The sequence below is a fragment of the Mustela nivalis genome, assembly GCF_964662115.1.
Source record: "Mustela nivalis genome assembly, chromosome: 9".
NCBI classification, from domain to species: Eukaryota; Metazoa; Chordata; class Mammalia; order Carnivora; family Mustelidae; genus Mustela; species Mustela nivalis.
In genome coordinates this window covers 77,810,356-77,830,603 of record NC_139028.1, presented here as the reverse complement: position 1 = coordinate 77,830,603, position 20,248 = coordinate 77,810,356, and the positions used below count along the sequence as shown (strand labels likewise).

Genomic DNA, 20,248 nt, shown 5'->3' with positions numbered 1-20,248 from the left:
AATGCCTGTATTTCCCTTTCTGATTCCTCTCCCTTCTCCTCTCCAGGCCTGTTCTGAGAGGGAGAGCCACATGGTTCAGCCTATACTAAGAGGACCCGAGCCATCCTAAGCAGCGACAAAAGACTCCTCTACAGTTCCCTGGGGGAGTGGGGATGGTGGTTTGGGACTGCTCAGGCCCCTCCCTGCCCTGCCTGTGGGACAGAGTGATGAAGGAGCCATTACCTTCCCATTAAAGTCTCCGTTTTAGGGCTTATTTCAGCCACAGAGGTAGTCCAGCAAAACTGAAGGAGCAAATCCTTCAGACTCCAGAGCCCATAAACGGAGGTGTTTCCTATGTCCTGCTTCCTGAGGGGTGGCGAGCCCCATAGTCTCCAAGGAGAACGGTGGAGTCCAGAGACGTGAAGTGTCTGCCTCGCTGTTTACCCCCAGCCGGGTGCTCTGCTCGGCCACAGAGGGGCGGTGACTCAGAGCTGGAGCTGTGTTCCTGCCTCGTTGCCAGTTTTTGTGTGGGGGTTGGGGAAGAGGGAGAATGAATGAGTAGGAGCAAGTGGCGGCTGGATTTGTAACACCTTCGGAAGCAGCTGCCGGAGAACCGAAATTGAGAGTAGGCGGGCAGGGAGCCTCTGCCTCACCTCTTGCAGGCAGCTAGGCCCTCCTTCCCTGTGTGACCAGAACCCAGGTTTTCATAAGGCCAAGGCTGGGGAAGAAGACACAGTCCTTCTGAACATGGAGCTCAAGGAGAGAGTGAGTGCGTGTGCCACCTTTCCCGGCGAGCTGGGGAGAGCAGGTTAGTCCTGTCCGGTCTTCACAGGGACTCCGGTCACTGCGGTGTATTCTGATTCATGAAAGTCAGATAATGGACTGAAGGGGGGGGGTGTTCGATGGCTTGGTTGGGAGTGCCAACCAAAAACAGTCCAATTTAACTGAGAATAAATAGGACGAAAGTATCATTAAGTACACCTCCCTGCTGTCATTACAAAGGATTCTCTGTTGGCAAGTGAGATCAGGGAGACAGTGTTCTGTCTCATTCCTTTGTGTTTCAGTTATGTTGTAGTGTTGTTCCGGCTCAGTCCGTGGCTCTGCCAGGAGTCAGAGATGAACCCCAGTGTCTCAGGACGTGATTGTTGGAAGATCCCTACAATGTCACTTGGTCCATCCTTCTCATTTTACTCTGGAACCTGGCTTACTAAACAGAAGCATAGAACCGGCTACTCTCTGAGGTTGAAAATGTTTCCTGCGAAGTTTGAAAACTTCTGTAGCGTGCGCATCCCTGACTCAGCACTGCTCGCTGGGGAGGCTGTTTTTCTTGGGCTGTGCTTTCTGAACGTTTGAGGACTGACCCAGTGGGGGACAGAAGTCGGGCTGAAGGCAGGCACCTACTGATCTTAAAGGACTTTTTCTGGCAGGCAAGTTCCTTAAATAGAAGTTTAAACAGGAGGCTGGATAGAGTGCCTTAATTCAAAAGGGAGAAAATGTGTTCTTGAGCCGCTGCCCTATGGCAGGCTAATCATACTGGCACTTGCAGTACGGAAAAAGGCAAAACAGCTCTATCCGTGGGGAGTTTCCGGGCTAGCAAAAGAAGACTCTAACAAGCACTTAAACGTGCAGTGCTACAGGCCAGGCCCATTATTAGTACTCTTCAAAACAATCTGCAAGGTTGGGATTGTCTTCTCGTTTGGCAGATAGAGAATCCAGCACTCAGAAAGGTCAGTCACTCATTCAAGGTCGTGCACCGCCAAGTGTGCGGCAGAGCTGGGGTTTGAGCTGCAGTCGTCCTGACTCTGAACAACAGGCTGGGGTTCATGCTTGGCAGGCTTCATGTGGCCTCTACATTGGATGCATGAGAGAACCTAAGACCCCGAGAGGCTGAGTATTTGCTGGGGGTGTGGACCTGGTAGTGACAACGCTGTATCTTGGCTCCTAGTACTTTGATTCTCTGCCAACATTCTTCTTCAAAAAAAAAAAAAAAAAAGAAAGAAAGAAAAAAAAAAAGGAGCAGGAGGCTATCTGGGTTTGCTTTCCTCATTCTGTCAGGAGCTTGGTTTTAATCTTTTCATGGTTCTTGAGGTCTTGTAAAGTCAAAATTAAAACTCCCTATTAACCACGTAGGACTCTTAAGGGCCCCATGTGGGAACTCAGGAAGAAGGCAGGTCTTATACTTGGGTTAGTGGGTCAGGAGAGCTAATTTATGAAATGAGTTGGCCGCTGAGTGGATCTGAAAACATCTGGAGCACCTGATGAAATGTAGAGCTTTTCAAATCACGCTAGCAGACTTGAGTCTGTGGAATCCAGAGTTTAGAAAGCACAGCTCTCTTTGCAAGATATGTGAGCTTTGAGGTTGCTCAGTTAATTCTGTGACTGCTTTTTGCCCAGTTCTGTCTGTGCCAGGCTCTGCCCTTTTAATGCCTTCAGGTGAGGAGAGCAGGGACTGACTGTCCGTTCAGGTAGCAGGTCTGGGGTTTGGCTGGATTTCAGTGTCTCTGCTTAATTGGATGTGTGAGTGAAAGCCAGGTGTGGACCGCGTGGGAGTGGGGAAGGCCGTTCTTTGGTTTGTGCCATGCTCCTCCGGGCTGGTCAGTGTCTCCACTGCACGTAGGAGCCTTTATCAGGCCTGCAGACCCCTCTCTCCCCCACTCTCTCTGGGGGAGTCTTGACAGGTTGGGCTGCAGTGATCAGGAAATGAGGTGGGTTATGCACCTGAAAGTGATGTGTGCTCGTGCTCAGGCTGTTGAGATGAAGGAGTTCAAGCACCTGCTCCCTAGGTATTACTGTTCTGTGCTGCAGGAGATCCATGAGAAATAAGTGAATGATGGTTCCCAGCCCTCCAGGAACTTGGGCTCTCGATGGAGGGGGCGGGGGAGGAGAACAAACACACATGAAGTAAGCAAAGAGCAATATAGGAGAGAGCATATAATCAGTCACCAAATTGTAGGTTTCGTAGCAAATACTCTCCAGTTCACAAAAGGGAGATACAGGTGATGTTTGTGTTCCCCTCCCATGTGTTTTTAATCACGCAGTCATTTCCTCTCGGGTGTTTACATTCCATTCTTTGATTCTCTGTGTTGAGTGTATTACCCTCCTTTGTTGGGGGGGGGGTGTTCAGGGGAGGGCAGATTTCTCCAAATTATATTGTAACACAGTTGGGAGAGAGCCGAGGATGAAGCATTCTTGGCATGTTGGTGTCTTATCCTTCTTTCTTTTGTCACTAAGAAGGGAAGCCACTGCCCTCTGATGACTTACGACCTTTTAGATTCTTGTCTCTTTGGTACTTTTGCCCAGACCTCTGTAGGGGTTAGCTAGTGTATTTAGACTCGTGGCCTCACTTTAAGGTAGAAGCCTCTTTAGTCGTTTTTCATTCATTCATTCAGCAAATGTAACCGTGCCAGACACTGGTATAAGCCGACAAGGGCAGTGAAGAGACAGGCAAGCTCCATGCTCTCCTGGAATATACCTATTAGGGAGACTGACAACAGTCAGAACACATGAGTCAGAGAAATGACAGTAATAGTGAAAATAGGGTGACATGATATGAAGTGACTGGGAGCCTACTTCTGTGGGTGGTTGGGCAGGGCTCTGAGGTGGTGATAGTTGTGCCAAGGTGAGTGATAAAGAGCCAGTTATGCGAGTATGAGAGAAAGAGCTTCCAGGTGGAAAGGCTAGCTAGTACAGAGGTTGTTAAGTTGGAAATAGCTTAGTCTTCAAGGAGCAGAAAGGAGGCCAGGGTGGCTGGGGAGGGATGGAGAAGGAGAGAAAATGTTTATTGTGCAAGAAGGTGATGTAGGTGGTCAGGGGGTCAAGTCTCCTAGAGCCAAGCCGAGGCAAAGAGCTTGAATTTGACTCTGTGCTGTGGAGCTGTTGCGGGGTTTAAAGGAGGAATGTGACTTGATTTAATTTCCATTTGAAGAGACCCATCAGGCTTCCCATGAGGAGAGTGGGTTGTACAGAGGCCAGGGAGAGAGCAGTTAGGCTGTTGTACTATCTTAGCTAGAGATGATTGGGTGCTGGCTATAGGACTAGAGAGAAAGAGGTGCATTCAGAGATGTCTTGGAGATAGAGGCACCTGGGCTTGCTAATAGTAGTGTGTGAGGAAGTTACTGTGGAGCAGGGAATGGAGAGCGACTCGCAGGTTGCTGGGTTGTGATGCTGTTAATGGAAACAGAGAAACCTGTGGAAGGAAATACTGGGTTTGGTCGGAGTTGGGGGAGGAGGCTTATTTTGTTTCTGCCCTGTTAAAATGTGGATTACTAGTACTCATTGCAATAGTCAAGGTCCATGGTCAGGTTCAGCAAACATCAACTCAGTACCTTCAGTGTGCCAGGCGTTGTGTGAGTATCCTCACAACTCTTGGGAAGGATATTATCACTATTCCCTGTTTGCAAATGGAAGCACCAAGGCTCAGTGAGCTGGGATGGCGTGCTCGGTTTGAACCCAGGTCTTCTGACGCCGGGGCTCAGGGCAGACACTGAAGGAGGCTGGCTAGTGTGCAGTGTTGATGGCTTTCACTTGAGAAGAGAGGATGGGGACCCTATGTTGGCTCATCAAGGCCCGATTCCGATGATTTCTGAAGAAGAGCCTGACAGAGGAATGCCCATGTGCAAGGAGTTGTTGAAAATCTTGACATTTCCAAAATAGTGCAAGCTCTAAAGACCATTTCAGTAAGATTCTCAGTCCCTTTAGGAAATGCCACATGAACAACAGTGATACTTTGTACTAAACAAGTCGTTTTATAAAAGTGTTAAAATAAAAGGAACTTGGAAGTGTTGAGGGAAGGTAAAGATGCTACTTCAGCCTTTGAGTGCCACCTTTTTACTCTGTGGCCCAAGTAGGAACTGAAGGAGATAGGGAGGCAATTTCTTCTGCTCTTGGAGTTTCGGTGACTAATTTGGGGACCCAAGTAGAAGCATTATTAGGTTACCCACAGTCCTTGGTTTTCTTGAGACACTGGGATTCAAACAGTCAGTGCCTTAACAAGCCTGGAGGCAGAGCTGAACGTGGCATCAGGCCTGCAAGGTGACAGTCTTGCTGCATTAGGGGAGCCAACTGGGGAGCCTGAGGAGCCAGAGGGGCAGATGCTGCCAGGCATACCAATGAGAAGAGCCTTGATAGAGTCCCTCCTTAGACTTTCAAGCTGGATCCTCTTCTTACATTTTAAGCTGTTCTCTTTATAGCTGGGCCAGATAAGAGCTCTTGCTGACTGTGCGGGTTTGTCCCACACTCAGCATACCAATACCACCGCCATCGGAAAACCAGATTTATCAGGGTGCTCTGACCTCCACTCGTGGGCACCGTTCACATAACTCCAGAGCTTCTTGCTATGCCCAAAGGAATTGCCAGGCTAAGTAATTGGAACCCTTATGTTTAACCGACCAGAATCTCGCTGCTCACATTATGGTCAAACTCTGTATGAATGGAAAATTAATCTTGCAGAAATGCTGCAAGAAACTGTAGGACTCGTTTACGTCTCGACTAGTCCTGTCAGTGGTTGTACGTGTGCTCCTCCTTATATTGAGCTCAAATTGGTTTCCACGGCTCCCTGGTCCTAACTCTGCCTTGTGAAATCTCTTCTGTTTGCTGTTGGACCTCTTTAGGGCCTGACCCAAGTCCTTCCAGGCCCTGGGCTTGTGAAGACGTGCTTATTTATGTGGATGGGTATGTGTGGCCCGCCTTCAGGGGGTAATCCTTCCCTGTAACCTTTTGTGTGCCTTAGTCCTCTCCCAGGTGAGACCAGCTGACATTTGACTTAGTGGGGGGTGTTTCTAGGAGGAAGGGCAGGATCTGAAAATAAAGCCTAGCTTGTGTTTTACTTCATTTGCCAAGTTACTTTCTAGTAGTCTGAAAAGAAACAGAAGCCCTTGTATGGAGGAAAGAACGTTTCTGTGTTCCCTTGAAACTGGCCACCTGGCTCCCAGCCGGGCCATCTCCATCACTCCCAAGAAGCAAGGTAGCAATTCAGGTTTAAGAACAGGTATTTCAGGGGATTTGTCTGTGCCTGCTAAATGTGTCTTGAGACAGGATGATAGGACATGAGATTCTTCATGGATTTTAGAAAATCAGGAAATGGAGCAGGGTGGGGGCTTTTGGCCTGAGGTCAGGGACAGCAGGTAAAGCTGGAGGACTTTGCAATCTCCAAACGGGTGTGGGGATCCTGCATTTACTATACAGCCTTTGTTTGGTGAGGGTGAGCTTGCAGTTAGGAGAAGGAGACCAGAAGGGTGGTGGTGTGCAGGAATGCAGAAGTCGACTGTCATTGTGGGCAAGTCATCTACCCTTCCCGGGTCTCACTTTCCTCACCTGTGGTCTGGTGTGATGAAACTCAGCCTGCCATACTGGGGGTTTGGGAAGACCGAATTAAATAACCCAATACCCAACACTTCTTTTACTCAAAAAAGGGCTGAACCAGAAGCTCTGTGTGCTGGGCAAGCTTGATCAGAAATGATCCTTTTGTAAGGCCTTTGTATTCAGGAGGTATTATTCTGGTTTATCTCTTTTCTCAGCATATGAGTCCTTTCCCCCCTCTTAGTTTAGTGTTCCATTAACATCATGGAACCCAGATCATCAGTTTCCTTATGTGTAATGTGGGAGTAAAAATTTCAGCCCTGCTTATCTCAGAGGATACTTGGGAGAGTCAGGTATAGTGATGAATATGACCAAACTTGAAGCTTCATGGAAATTCAGGAAATTTTTTGTCAAAAAGGGCAGCATCTATATTAAGGAAGAAAGGTTGGGGAGCTGCCTCCAGATCTGATTAAAAAAAACAGTCTTTTTTTTTTTAAACTGGCTATTAATATATATATATATATTATAAACATATATTATAAATAAATACATATATATATATATATATATATATGTATTTATTTTTAATGAGCATGTAACGTATTTTTTGCCCCAGAGGTAGTCACAGTGCTCACCATAGCACATATCCTCCCCAATGTCCATCACCCAGCCACCCTATCCCTAACCGCCCCCCCACAACCCTCAGTTTATTTCATGTGATTAAGAGTCTCTTTTATGGTTTGTCTCCCTCTTGATCCCATCTTGTTTCATTTTTTCCTTTCCTACCCCCCAGGACCCCCTGCCCTGCCTCTCAAAGTCCTCATATCAGGGAGATCATATGATAATTGTCTTTCTCTGATTGACTTATTTCGCTTAGCATAATACTCTCTAGTTCCATCCACATCGTTGCAAATGGCAAGATTTCATTTCTTTTGATGGCTGCATAGTATTCCATTTGTGTGTGTGTGTGTGTGTGTGTATCTCACATTTTCTTTATCCATTCATCTCTTGATGGACATGTAGGTTCTTTCCATAGTCTGGCTATTGTGGACATTGCTGCTATAAACATTCGGGTGCATGTGTCCCTTTAGATCACTACATTTGTATCTTTAGGGTAAATACCCAGTAGTACGATTGCTGGGTCATAGGGTAGCTCTATTTTCAACTTTTCGAGGACACTCCATACTGTTTTCCAGAGTGGCTGCACTAGCTCGCATTCCCACCAACAGTGTAGGGGGGCTTCCCTTTCTCCGCATCCTCGCCAACACCTGTCATTTCCTGGCTGGTTAATTTGAGCATTCTGACTGGTGTGAGGTGGTATCTCATTGTGGTTTTGATTTCTATTTTCCTGATGCCGAGTGATGTTGAGCACTTCTTCTGTTTCTAAACAGCTATATTTTTGTCCACTTTAAAAATCCATGTATCTTCTAATGTTAGAATGTAAACTTCATCTTAGTGTCTAATTCTTTCAGCTCAGGATTTTATTTAAGCTGATATAAGTTGGGTGTGGGGAGCCTAGGAGTTGCTATCCAGGTCATGCAGCATATATGAAGAGGTTGCTGGATGCTGGTTGCTGCTCTGGGCATAGAGAAGATCCCCTCTTTGTGTACATCAGAGATCCTCCTAGCTGACCTTGGATTAGGAACAAAGGTTATTTGGGGACTACTGAGTGCCACATATGTGTTGTCATTTAGAACTTTGGCTCAGGCACAATAGAAGGAGGGAGGTGCAGAGGAAGAGAGAGGGGGAGTAGCAGTGGATGAGATGCTGTTTTTCTGATGCTTCGTCTTCAGGGATTTCTGATTGTGGCCAGGAACCCCTGAGCCCCGTAGACTCCTAAGGAAAGGGGACAGCAAGTTATTATGCAAAAAGTATATTGGATCTAGAAATAGAAGACCAGGATTTATGTTCCTGTCTTATCACTTACTGATGATATTATCTTGAGCAAGTCACTTAACCTCTCTGAGCCATTTCCTCATTCATAAAATGGGGGTCGATGGTGGTAATAACTAAGAGGCATAAGGAAAGGTTTTGTAGACTGTAGAGTCCTTGAGAAGTAACAGTGGATCATGGTGTTGTTGCTTCATTATTAAGCCTGTTATGAGCAGGGCTTTTTGTTTTTTTTCCTCCAAGTAGAAATGAGGCAGGCTTTGAGTTTGTAATTCCCTGGTGAATGCCGAGCTGGGAAGAAAGAAAGAAAAAAAAGAAAGAGAGAGAGAGAGAGAGAGAAAGAGGCGGAAACTGGGTGTAAATAAATCCTAACCCGTGAACATGGTGCAAGGATTTCTGGACCAGGTGTTACTGGGGTCCAGTTCTCATCCTTATCTGGATGCTTGTGCCTTAACTCTGCTTTTTGTGATGATCAGGCTGCTGTCTGCCAGATGGAGTCCTGGGATTCCATGGGCTTGCTTCAAACCTGGGAATTTGGAAGCTGGAATGGTTGGGAGGGATGAAAGGTTGGGGGTGGTGGTGGTGGTACACAATCACAGGGCCAAGGAGCAACCTGGTTTTAATGGCTTGGACTGCTTCACATTTGGCTTATCAGCAGTCAGGCTGCTCTAAACTCAGTGCCAGCTCACCCCAGCCACTGGAACTCAGGACACTCTGGCCAGGACCCAGGGCAGAGTAAGAAAAACCTTGTGTGCGAAGAGAGTTTTTTCTTTTTTAACCTTATACTAGTCTCATTAAGCCTACTAATCTCTGGGGTGGCCCCATGCTTAGTTTGGAGATGGGCTAATACTTTAACACTAGCAAAATGAGATGATGTATTGACTCTGACAGTGAAAGCATTTTAACCATCTGTATTAGGGGCCCTAAAAAATGACCATGCCCTTTGATTAAATAATTCTACCTCTGGGAGCTTAACCCAAGGAAATAATTGGAATTGCAGGAAGAGTTTGTACTAAAAGATGTATAATGCATCTAAAATATCCAGCATCAGATGAATGGAAATCTTTCTAGAATATAAGCACGAATGGAGTAAGGACTTCTTGTTCACTCTGTATCTCTGGCACCTAAAACAGCGCCTGGCACACAGATGGCCAGTGAACATGTTTTATGTGGTTATAGACAAAAAAATATTTATATCCATAGGATAAAACTCTGGTTTCACTTATCTGGACATAGAGCATTCCTATGAAACATTTTGTAAGACAGAATGATGTAAGGCAAATCAGATTACTATAATTTATGTGGAAAAAATTTTGAGCACTCTCAGACTCCCAAAATAACCTCTTTGGCTTTTCTGATATCTTAGGACACATTTTGTTAATAGATACACAAAATAAATTGAAATAAAACACAGCTGCTCCCAGACGCCCTTCAAAGCCCTGGCAACTTGATGCTGAGATGCTGGTGTTGTTCTCTGGTAGGGAGCTTGGGGGCGCCACTCGCTGCTTGCCTCCGTGAGGATTCCCTGCAAAACAAACGCTGAATGCTTTTTGCTTTTCAACTTTTTTTTTTCTGAAAGCGAAAATTCCTCTTCAGATTTCTTTCAGTTAGTGAAAACAGGCACTAATATAGGTCTTTCCTAAAAATGAAGTGTCATAACATGAACTTCCAAAAAGGAGAGGGAGGGGGCACACATGGATTCACCTATTTCAAATAAAGAAGTCTTAAGGACAGCAAATTGTCTATGTGATTAGGATGTGAAAAGGGCAGGAGACAGATTTCTAAATACAGCAAAATCATAATCTTTTAGTAGAGGGAAAAACTAGGGAAGGAGAAGATACTCAGGTATATCTGTATGTAAGTGATGAAATATTGGGTGACATTTTTTCTTTTTAAATTTTCTAAAATTTCTAAAAGGACTGATTCTTTGATTGGGGGAAAACACTTTAATATAAATCATATTCTTTGAGGGGGGAAGAAAATGACTTTAGATTAGTTTATTTATTGAGCAAACCAGCAGCCTTTAGAGCCCTCTCCTCCTTTCTTTCAAAGAACCAGGCAGCCTTTGTGAATACACAAAACACCTACACACTTTGGTTGTGTCTCTTGGCTTGGCATGGAAGCTGATCCCTTCTAACTTCAAAAGGGTGATAGAAACTCCACAGTGTTGAAATTGTGCAGGTCATGTTGCAGAGACATGCCCATACATTTATATCCCATCATTGAAGCGAAGGCATTTTGTAGTAGGGAGAAGAATTTTAAGAAGATAGGTTTTTCTGGGTGGGTGGTTAATTCTTGGAATTCTTTCCCTGGTTCATGGTTTTGGGAAGCTGTTGAAAGTGCTGTCTACTTTCCTTCATTCTTGTTTTAGCTCGTGCCGTCTTAAAGTAACTCGCTTCTGAGGAGTTTGGTCTATCCGAATAAGGACTTCACGGAATGTCTCTCGAAGATGCAATGTTCTCTTGCAGCCAAGGCTTTCCTAGAATTAAAATCCCTGTGTCTTAGGTGGGCTTGGGCACCTGAGCTGAAAGTTTTTGTTTTCCAGTGCAACTGGGTCTTGACATATGAAGTGCATCTTTGAAGAAAGACCCACTCTCTCACCCTGGGAGGAATCTGTGCTGATCAGGGGTCCTCAGACATTACTGATCTGTTGTTGTGTCTGCAAGCCTTCCCATTCCCATGACTTCTCATTCATTATCTCTTTTTCTTTCTCTTTAGCCATAACCAACAGACCACAGCATTCAGGCATCCTGTGAGTGGGCAGTTTTCGCCAGAAAATAGCGAATTTATTCTTCAAGAAGAGTAAGTACTTCTATATATTCTCCTTTTCCAGGCAGAGTTTGGGAGCTTAAAGACATTGGCTCAAAACAGAGCTTGTTGGACTATTTTCTGTCCCAGATAGAGGGACTTGGAGTGGGATGGTCGATTCAAAGTGGAATGCAAGAATTTTGTTTTTCAATCTCCAGACTTCTCTCAGTGGGAAGATGTGGAAGTGTGGAGATGACCCAGGTTTGTGCCATGACTGGTACTGTCAGAGCCTCTTGAGAACACCCTGTCCCCTGAACGACCCCCACCCTCCTTAAGTATCATCTAACACACTAGCTGTGCTCTAAGAGGACCCACTCATCTGGAGCGAAATGGCCTTCAATCACACCAAACTGAACCAGCCTTTCAAGGAAACCTCGAATAAGAGTCTAAGGCCAGGGCTTCGAAGGGAGGAGGGCTGTGGCACCTGGAGTTCTTTCTGCTTGTTTTTTCCATTGTGGGGACTTTCTTGCTCCTCAGTCTGATTTCAGCAGGTCCCCTGGGGTGCTCAGAGGTAGGTTCCACCACCCAGGGCTTATCTATTTAAAAATGCATCTACAGCCCAAGCAGGGTATGTTCTTCTCCCAAACACAAAGGCAGAGAAAGGTATGCAAGTGGCTCTGCTTCCTCCTGCTCGTCTGAGACAGTTCTGTTTAAAGTAAATAAATAGTTCTGTTTGAGAAATGAATAGAGATGTTGGCTTTTTCTCTCCTTCATATCATTTTTCTGTTCAATCATCTAGACCAAATATGACCTGAAAATAAAAGATTTATATTTTTATAGTATTTCTCTCCCTCAGTACTTATACTTTTAAACTTTCTATTATGGAAAATTTCAAACCTATATACAAAAGGAGAAAGATAAAGTAGTAAGTCTAGTGTATTCAACTCTCATCTTTAATAATTTCAAAAATATGCCTGATTTTATTTCATCTGTACCTTCCCTCTCACCACCTAGATTATTCTGAAGCAAATTCCAAACATCATTTTGTTCCTACAGTATTTTCAGTTTAGAATCATTACCTTATAGAACTTTTAAAACTAGAAATGTATAACGATGATACTGATATTCCTTGCCTGTTTACTCTGTGCTGGGGGTTTACATATAACACAACAATCCTGAGAAGTAGACCGTCATCACTGTTTTAGAGATGAAGACACCAAGACTCAAAGAAGTAGGGTCACTTGTTCAAAGTTGCATGGCTGGAAGTAGAAAAAGTCAGGATGGCACCCCCGCTTGATCTCTATAGTTAGGGCTAACCCTTGCCACTAGTGATTGGCTACTTGCTAAATTCTTTGGATTCTCCTGGCCCATGGGTCATGGGGTCTGACTTCGAAAGTGTCAGTACTATTAGAAAGTGGATGGGAGGTAAAGATCGTCTTGTCTTCTACATTGAGACAGAACTGCTATGAAAAGACAGAGCCAGAATGTGGATTCTCCACATTCCAGCTTGGTATGAGCATGTTTAAAGAATTCCTGAAGGTTAGAAGCTCTTGGGAGGTCAGTGAGTTCAGTCCCCTTCCTAAGGCATCCTAGAGAAATGGCTGCCTGTCATTTTTAAAGGTCTGTATGGAGAATCCATTAGAACACATAGTTTGGGAAGTTACCAACTTTAACAAAAGCTTCTAGAGAAATGCAGACTTCTCATCACTAAACACCCTTGTCTTATACACCCCTCCTTTTCCTCACTGTTAAGATTTTGTCCTTGGCCACTTCTGAGAAGGTAGCCTCTTTTATCCTCCCAAAATATCTCTGTAGCCAATCTCCATTCCATCCAGTTTCCAAGAAAAACACTTTTTTTCAAGGGTCACTTTTCTGGATGTCATAAGGACTGCTTGCTTGTCTCAGGTGGTGGGTGCAGGGTCTGGGTGACGAGACCATCCTTGAAGCAGGGAAAACGTGCTTTAGGCATTGAGAGGAAGGGAGGATTCCTGTGGACTGAGCTGGTGATCCCTGGGTTTACTCATTAAATACTTACAAAGTGCTCATATTGCGTCAGGGACTGTGCCAGAGAGTTTGCCGTTACAACAGCGTGCAAGACAAATGTCCTGTCTGTGAAAAGTAGTAGAGTGGTAGTAAAGAGAAGGTGGTAGAGTAGGGGAGATAAATAAATAAGAGGTCACAAATGTGGTAAATGTTCTCGGTGGAAAAAACATAGGGTTCGATGGGAGTTGGTAAAAGAGGGTTCTAACCTGGCTTAGGGATTGTAAGAGGCCTCTCCATCCTGGGAAGGGACGCTGTTTCAACTGAGACCTGTCCAGTCACAGTGCCCCAACCTGGGCAGTGACCTAGAGGGGAAAGAGCGTAGAGCTATACCAAGTGAGTGAGAATGAAAAAATGAGACACACCAGATGGACTCTGGAGGTAAAACTGGACTTGGGAGGTAAAATTGACAGGACTTGGTAATTGATTGGCTGTGATGGGGAAGTGTCTGGCCCTAAATTGGAGGAAGGGGGGATTTAGATAAGTAAAGATAAGTGTGCATGTACATGCGCCAATCATTCACAGCTGAAGGAAGTGTGAACAGCATTGGTGGGGTCAGAGGGCAAGAGGGGGACTGACTTGTAGCTGAGGTTTGAGGTTTGCAAAGGGGAGGGAGGAGATAAGGTTGGAGAGGGAGTTTCGGCCAGTTATCTAAATTGCTTCCTTTTGAAATACACCCAGAGTTACCCCTGGTGGAGCTCTGGAGGGGGAGTTCAGCATGATTTCACCTGATAGAAACCCAGTTTTTAAAAAATGTATCAACAAGGGGTGCCTGGGGGGCTCAGTTAGTTAAGTGTCTGCCTTTGGCTTGGGTCATGATCTCAGGTTCCTGGGATCGAGTCCCACATGGGGCTCCCTGCTCAGCGGGGGTCTCCTTCTCCCTCCTACTCTCCCTCTGTGTACTTTCTCACTCTCTCTGTTTCAAATAAATAAATAAATAAATAAATAAATAAAATCTTAAAAAGAAAAGTGACAACAAATAAGATTCCTGTTTTGTTCCCTTAGAGGAGCTTAATTTTGTTGTGTGGTGTGTTATGTGGTAAGGGAAAAAGATCAAGATAGCCATTCATGTGTGCTTTACACATCAGCTCTCAGATTAACATCAGGGGTGGGTGGAAAACTGGCTCTTTTCTTTTTCTTCTCTAAGGACTATCTGTTGAGGCCACGTGGACTCCTCTTGCTAGAGCCTCCACCTGAGGTTCTTGACGTGAATCCTTCCGTAGCAGTGGTTTTCAGTGTGGTCTCTGAACCAGCATCACCTGGGAACACTTTGGAGCTGCAAATTTTTTTTTTTTTAAAGATTCTACTTATTTATTTGACACAGAGAGATTTATTTATTTGACAGAGATCACAAGTAGGCAGAGAGAGAGGAAGGGAAGCAGGCTCCCTGCTGAGCAGAGAGCCCGATGCGGGACTCGATCCCGGGACCCTGAGATCATGACCTGAGCTGAAGGCAGCGGCTTAATCCACTGAGCCACCCAGGCGCCCTGGAGCTGCAAATTTTTGAGCCCTATCCCAGATGTACTAATCAGAGACTCGGGAGCTAGCACGTAATAGCATGTATTTGAAAGGCTTCAGGTGGTTCTAATTCAGGTAGACGTTTAAAAACCACTGATTTAGACAACTTGTATTTCCATCCTTACTAAATTACCCCTAGATTCTTCCTTTCATCCTTAAATCTCCTCCAGACACCCATCATTCTCTGGGCTGTGGTAATAATCTTAGATGGATTTTAGTCAAATAATCTTGGGCTCCTTCTTGTGTGTGTGTGTGCTGGTGGGGGGGGGGTAGGAAACCCAACTGGTCTCATGGTGGTTTCCTTGAGAGTATTACTTTGTGGACGGATAACTCATCTACCCCACTGCTGGCAGGTGGGACTTACTTGAGCCCCTTGGTGTAACAGTGTATGCCCACCCAAAGATGACTTCCCACCTTACAAATTGGAAGCATGGAGAAGAGAAATAATGTGAAAGCTATGATCAGTGGGTTCAGAGGACATGAGCACTGAATATTTTAGTTTCTGTGCCAGTAATACAGAATCAGCCAGGATAGGCTAGTGTCTGCTGTGGTAAAAACAACAAATAAAATCTAAGTGACATGAAAGAATTAAGGTTTGTTTCTCACTTAAAAAAATTTATTTATTTATTTATTTGAGAGAGAGAGGGAGGGGCAGGAAGAGGGAGAGAAGCAGACTCTGCTAAGTGTGGAGCCTGATGCGGCACTCAGTCTCATTGCCCTGAGAACGTGACTTGAGCTGAAATCGAGAGTCAGATGTTAACCAACTGAGCCACCCAGGCGCCCCTATTTCTTACTTGCTCCATGTCCATCATGGGTCACCTAAGGGATTTTATTCTGTCATTTTTATTGAAGGATGCTCCATCTCTGTGCCTCCAGGATGGCCAACGTCAAGAAAAAAGGAACTTGAATTGTAAACTGCTCTTTCACTTAAACTTCATTGACTAAAGCAAGTCAGATGACCTCCCCTAACTTCACCAGGCCAGGGAGGTGCATTTCTACCATCCACCTGGGAAAGCTATCCAAAATATTTGTTGGCCAGCACTATCCTTAATGACTATACTTAATAATCCACAGTCCAGATTTATTAAAGAAGGTAGGACCTTTTGAGTCCATCACTGACAAGCTTCTCTTGCTGCATGATTAGAGAGTTTGATTTCTCATTTCGCCTTTTCTTTTACATGATCTTGCTCTTTGTCAGAACCGTCAAGGCAAGGTGGGTATCAGTCAACAGGTCCTACAGCCTTGTTCCCCAGGGGACACTTCTGTATACCCAAGCCAACAGGCTGTGGAAATCCCACTTAGAAGAGCTAATATAAGGGGCGCCTGGGTGGCTCAGTGGGTTAGGCCTCTGCCTTCACCTCAGGTCATGATCCCGGGGTCGTGGGATCGAGCCCCGCATTGGGTTTTCTGCTCAGCGGGGAGCCTTGCTTCCCCCTCTCTCTCTGCCTGCTTCTCTGCCTACTTGTGATCTCTGTCTGCCAAATAAAAATAAATAAATAAGCAAGCTAATATAAATTCAGGCTGCATTAATAAAAGTACAATATGTAGAGAAAGGAGGATAATAGTTCTGGTATATCATGGTGTTTGTGGACTACTTCATTCATTCATTCCAAGTTTATGGAGCACCAAGGACATGCCAAGCCCCACTTTGATCTGGGTGCTAAGTTTCAAGAGGGATATTGAGCAACTTAGATTGCCCTGGGAGGGGGAGCATTAAGGTGAGGGGTCTAGAAACACTGTCCCTTCACGTTCAGTCTGCAAGAGAGAAGATGAAGGAGGATGTGCTGTAAGTCTATAAGAAGGGCTGGCGGGCAGAAGTGGGATATATTTATTGAGTGGCCGCCAAGGCAGACATCAGGTCAATGAGTAAAAGGTCTAGGCTGGCAAATTTAGCTCAGTTCATAATTTTCTTGGAAAGAAATTTCCTGACATCCCTTGTTTTGGGATCTAGAATTTCATCTTTAACATTACAAGAAGTAATCTACCTCCTAGAGTAAGAGTTGGCTTTTTCCATTAATAGTAATATTGTTATTATTTTTATAGTGAACATTTAGAGCCCTTACTATTTATTACCAGGTACTTTTCTAAGTGGTTTACATTTATTTATTTTTTTAAAGATTTTATTTATTTGAGAGAGAGTGAGCATGAGCAGAGGGTGAGGGGCAGAGGGAGAGAGAGAGAAACAGAGTCCCCGCTGAGCAGGGAGCCTAACATGGGGCTCGATCCTGACCTCAGCTGAAGTTAGACATTTAACCTACTGAACCACCCGGGCACCCCAGGGATTACATTTATTAACTTAATTTCCACAGCAGGCTTATGAGGAAGATACCATTATGATCATGGATACTGAGGCACAGAGAGGTTAAGAGACTTGCCAAAAGTCACACAGCTAGTAAGTGACAGGATTTGAATCCAGATAGTCTGGCCCCTAATACTGCCTCTCATCAGACTGGTCTTTGAGAGACAATCCTCTTCCTTGGCATAGGTGTTACTGTGCCAACTAAGGAGGCTAGAGATTTTTATTGTATCTGCAGTAATGAGGTTTGATCTAATAACTTAATTCTTGTGTGAAAGATGCCAAGCCAAAGCCTCCTTATTAGTCTTGTCTCCAGAAGATGTTCTCAAGCTTTTCTATAGGGCCTCATTTCCAGTGATGGGGTCATTCCAGCTTTTCTTTTTCAGCCTCTTTTCCTGATTCTCTATGACTTGCTTGAATTGGGAGCTTGTGGTTTGGCTTTGTGGCTTAACGGACCACACATAGGGCCCTAATGAAAGAGAGAACATTGGCCCAAGGGACTCCCAGGCTATGGTTCTGAGGGTTGGGGCCATGCACAGGAGCTTTTGCTCCTCTGAGCCAGCTGTCCAGGAAGCCGCTGACAGACGCCTCCGCAGCTCTCTGGGAAGAGCAGAGAAGAGCATGCCGGAGCGGTGACGCTGGCGGCTGATTGACAGCAGGCTGTGTACACGGCTCCCCAGGCTCTGTCAAGCAGTTGATGTTGAGGTGGGGCCTAGCTGAGACTATGTGCTCTGGCAGTTCAGAAGCCTGCTGCTCTGCTCAGGAGCCAGGTGGAAGGTACCCCGATCTCCTAGATTCCTTAACCTGGAGGGGGCCCTTTCTTGGCCTGCCTCTCTTGGCTTCCTCGTGAGGCTAGCTTGTTCCTTCCACTGGAGTCTGAGCAGCCCCATTTTCTCATTGGCATGTCTGGAAAAGAACTGTAGGTCGGAATGGCCTGGAATGTCATGAGTGGTATTTGGAGGACACCACTTTAAACCATACTTTGCTGAAGGTAAGAGGTACCTTCCTGACCTTTGATTTCTTCCTTGTGTAGAGGCAGGGCCTGACTCTCCAAGGCCTATGCAGAGTATGGGCCTGGGGGCGGGCTATCCCCTGCTGCTGGGAAACCAGGGGCTGGCTGCTGCTCCTCCTGCCATTACAAGTTGGTAAGAATTTGCAGTGAAAGGTGAAGAGCACAGGATGAGGGTGGGGGTCCAGGCCAACTCTGGGTCTGTCCTGTGGCTCCTCTGCTGAGCCCAGACTGCGCTGCTGATAGAACCAGCACCTTGTCTCTCCAGCCTGGCAAGCTTGGGCTAGCTTTGCCTGTTGCATTTGGTTGCCATGGCAGCAGAAAAAAACGAGGAAGAATGGAAACATCTGGCAAGCAGATGCAGAAACTTGACTGTTCAGTTTTCCTTCCTGGTCTAGGAGACAACATTTGTGATGGTCACAGGTAGGGAAGAGGTGGCTCTAGTGTTGACCTGGCTCTGGCGTTGATGTCTCCAAGGGCACCAGCACTGGGGGTGCGGTCGCTGCCATGCAGTAGTCACGTTTCGGGCTCTGTGTAATGGGGGAAGATGCTGCAGTGGCGGCTCTGCTCTGGAAGGGAAGCTGCTGCTTGCTGTCATTTTGTTTCTTCCTGGGACTACCCCTCTGGTCCTCCTCTTTTACCTCCTTGGTCTGAGAAGCATGCTTTCTCCCCCCACCCCCCAATCTCCATTAGAAAGGTGTTTTCTAGTGGGGGAGTGGCTGCCTGGTAAGGGGGGGGGGTGGGGGGCGGGTCTGAGAGGTAAGAGGTGGGCTGGCCAATGGCTCCTGTTTAGCATCTCTGTAGTAGCAAAGCAGAGGTGGGAGGAACAGTAGAGGTCAAGGTCTGGTTCTTCCCCTGCACAGACTGAGGCACTGGGCATGGACAGCACACAGCGGAAGAAACTGGTCCAAGGTCATATGGCTGAGCAGGACTTAGGCTGAGTTCAGAGCAATGCTTGGGTTTGGGGGCTCACTGGACTGTTTTCATGCCAGGTGAGGGGTGTTCTTCAGGCTGGTTTCCAGCTCCTGGTTTGGGGTGGGATGAGGAACTGGAGCCTGTGTTCCAGAGAGGAGTTGAGGGGAGAGGGGAAGGAGCACAGAAAGCCACAGTTGAGTAACAAGGCCATACTTGCTGAATGAAAACCTGTGTCAGACAGCCTCCCCCGGGGTGCTGGGAGTATACAGTGAGCGTTGGCGGTCTGTCTGTGTGTGTCTCTTTCTCTGAGAAGAGGGGGTGTGGAGGTGTCTGCCTGCTTGGGACAAGAACTTTATTTTATTCCTGCTTTTCTTTGTGCATTGCTTTTCCCAAACCCCTTAGGTGGTGGGTGTGAGCACTTTAAAAAATGTGCTGGTTGTGAGCGAGTGTGCCTCTTTTCATACACCCTCCTCTTGTAGCGTTAATTCAGGCTGAGCTCTCTGTGTAGAATCCTTGAGGACAGGGAATTAATTTGGGGGCCTATTTTTCTAGGAATTGATGGGATACAAGTGACATCTACTGATGGCTTCTCAATAGGGCAGTCCCAATTCCCCATAGCTTTCTAACCTCCTGGGGAAAGAATAGGAGTCCGGTCCCCCAGCCACAGGTTTATTACAGTTTAAAGGAGCCCCACCTAGATAAGGTGCTTATAGGGGTGTTTCTAGGAAATGATTTGTTTAGAAGCTAATTGTTTGGCACCTTGAGCTTTCTGGGAGAGAAGTGCCTTGGAAGTAAAAATAGAGTGTACCTGAGATTTAAATTCCGGGGTCTCCACTGGGAACAGCCACAACAGAGCTTTTCATTTAGTGTAATGTGTCATGGTTTTCAAAAGGTCATTAGAATCCACACAACCATTTTTGAGGTGAAAGTAGTTTTCATCCCGTTTTGCAGAAATAGATACCGAGGCCCAAAGAAATGATGTAAATAATGTGACTTGTGGAGGAGTGACTAAACTGTAGAGTTTTGTTGAAACCTGGTTATTCCAGGCTCCTGGTCTTTCCACCACCCTAGGATCCTCTTGGTTTGGAGAGGGGGGTTGGGACTGAGAAGAGCATCAACAGCCTGCTTCTGTCACACATTGAGACTTGCCTTGGGATGATGATTCTATGGCAGAAGCCAGGTGCTGGAGTCTTAACTTCTATTCTGGACAAGTCATTCATCTCACTTAGCCTTAGTTTTCTTATCTACAAAATGGATATGGTAAAGCTGGCTCTCCAGGGTTAAGGGAGATAATGCAGGCGGAGTGCCTGACACATAGTAGGTGCTGGACAAGTCCAGTCCAGTACCTCTGCTTGCTTGACCTTGTGTACCGATCCTAAGGTTTGCTGGTTCTTGGCTTGGTGACCTACCTACTAAGAGAGCGATAGGGTAGGGAAGGGTGTTGCCGTGATCCCACTACAGCTTACTCTTGTTCATGATGTTACCGGGAGGCATCTGGGGATCCTAGTAACCAAACTCAGCTCAATTCAGACCCAATAGAAAAAAATGACTTCTGA

General features: G+C 45.8%; 1 protein-coding gene and 1 long non-coding RNA gene across 21 annotated transcripts in view; one reads left to right on the top strand and one right to left on the bottom strand.

The window, feature by feature from the left end:
- The window catches only part of LOC309872724, a 639,146-nt gene that overhangs the window by 385,985 nt on the left and 232,913 nt on the right, over positions 1-20,248 (bottom strand). The window lies entirely within an intron of this gene.
- Positions 1-20,248, top strand: part of PLEKHA7 (pleckstrin homology domain containing A7) — a 213,842-nt gene that overhangs the window by 114,038 nt on the left and 79,556 nt on the right. For 19 of the 20 annotated variants that reach the window (XR_014316059.1, XM_082747240.1, XM_082747234.1 and 16 more), the window contains one exon: positions 10,885-10,968. Coding sequence is in view for 18 of the 20 variants with exons in the window: in XM_082747240.1 (XP_082603366.1) it covers positions 10,885-10,968 (84 nt within the window). In the remaining 2 variants the exon portion in view is untranslated. Of the gene's footprint in view, positions 1-559; positions 788-10,884; positions 10,969-20,248 lie in introns of those variants that run through there. The other variant, XM_082747232.1, reaches the window with a different exon arrangement.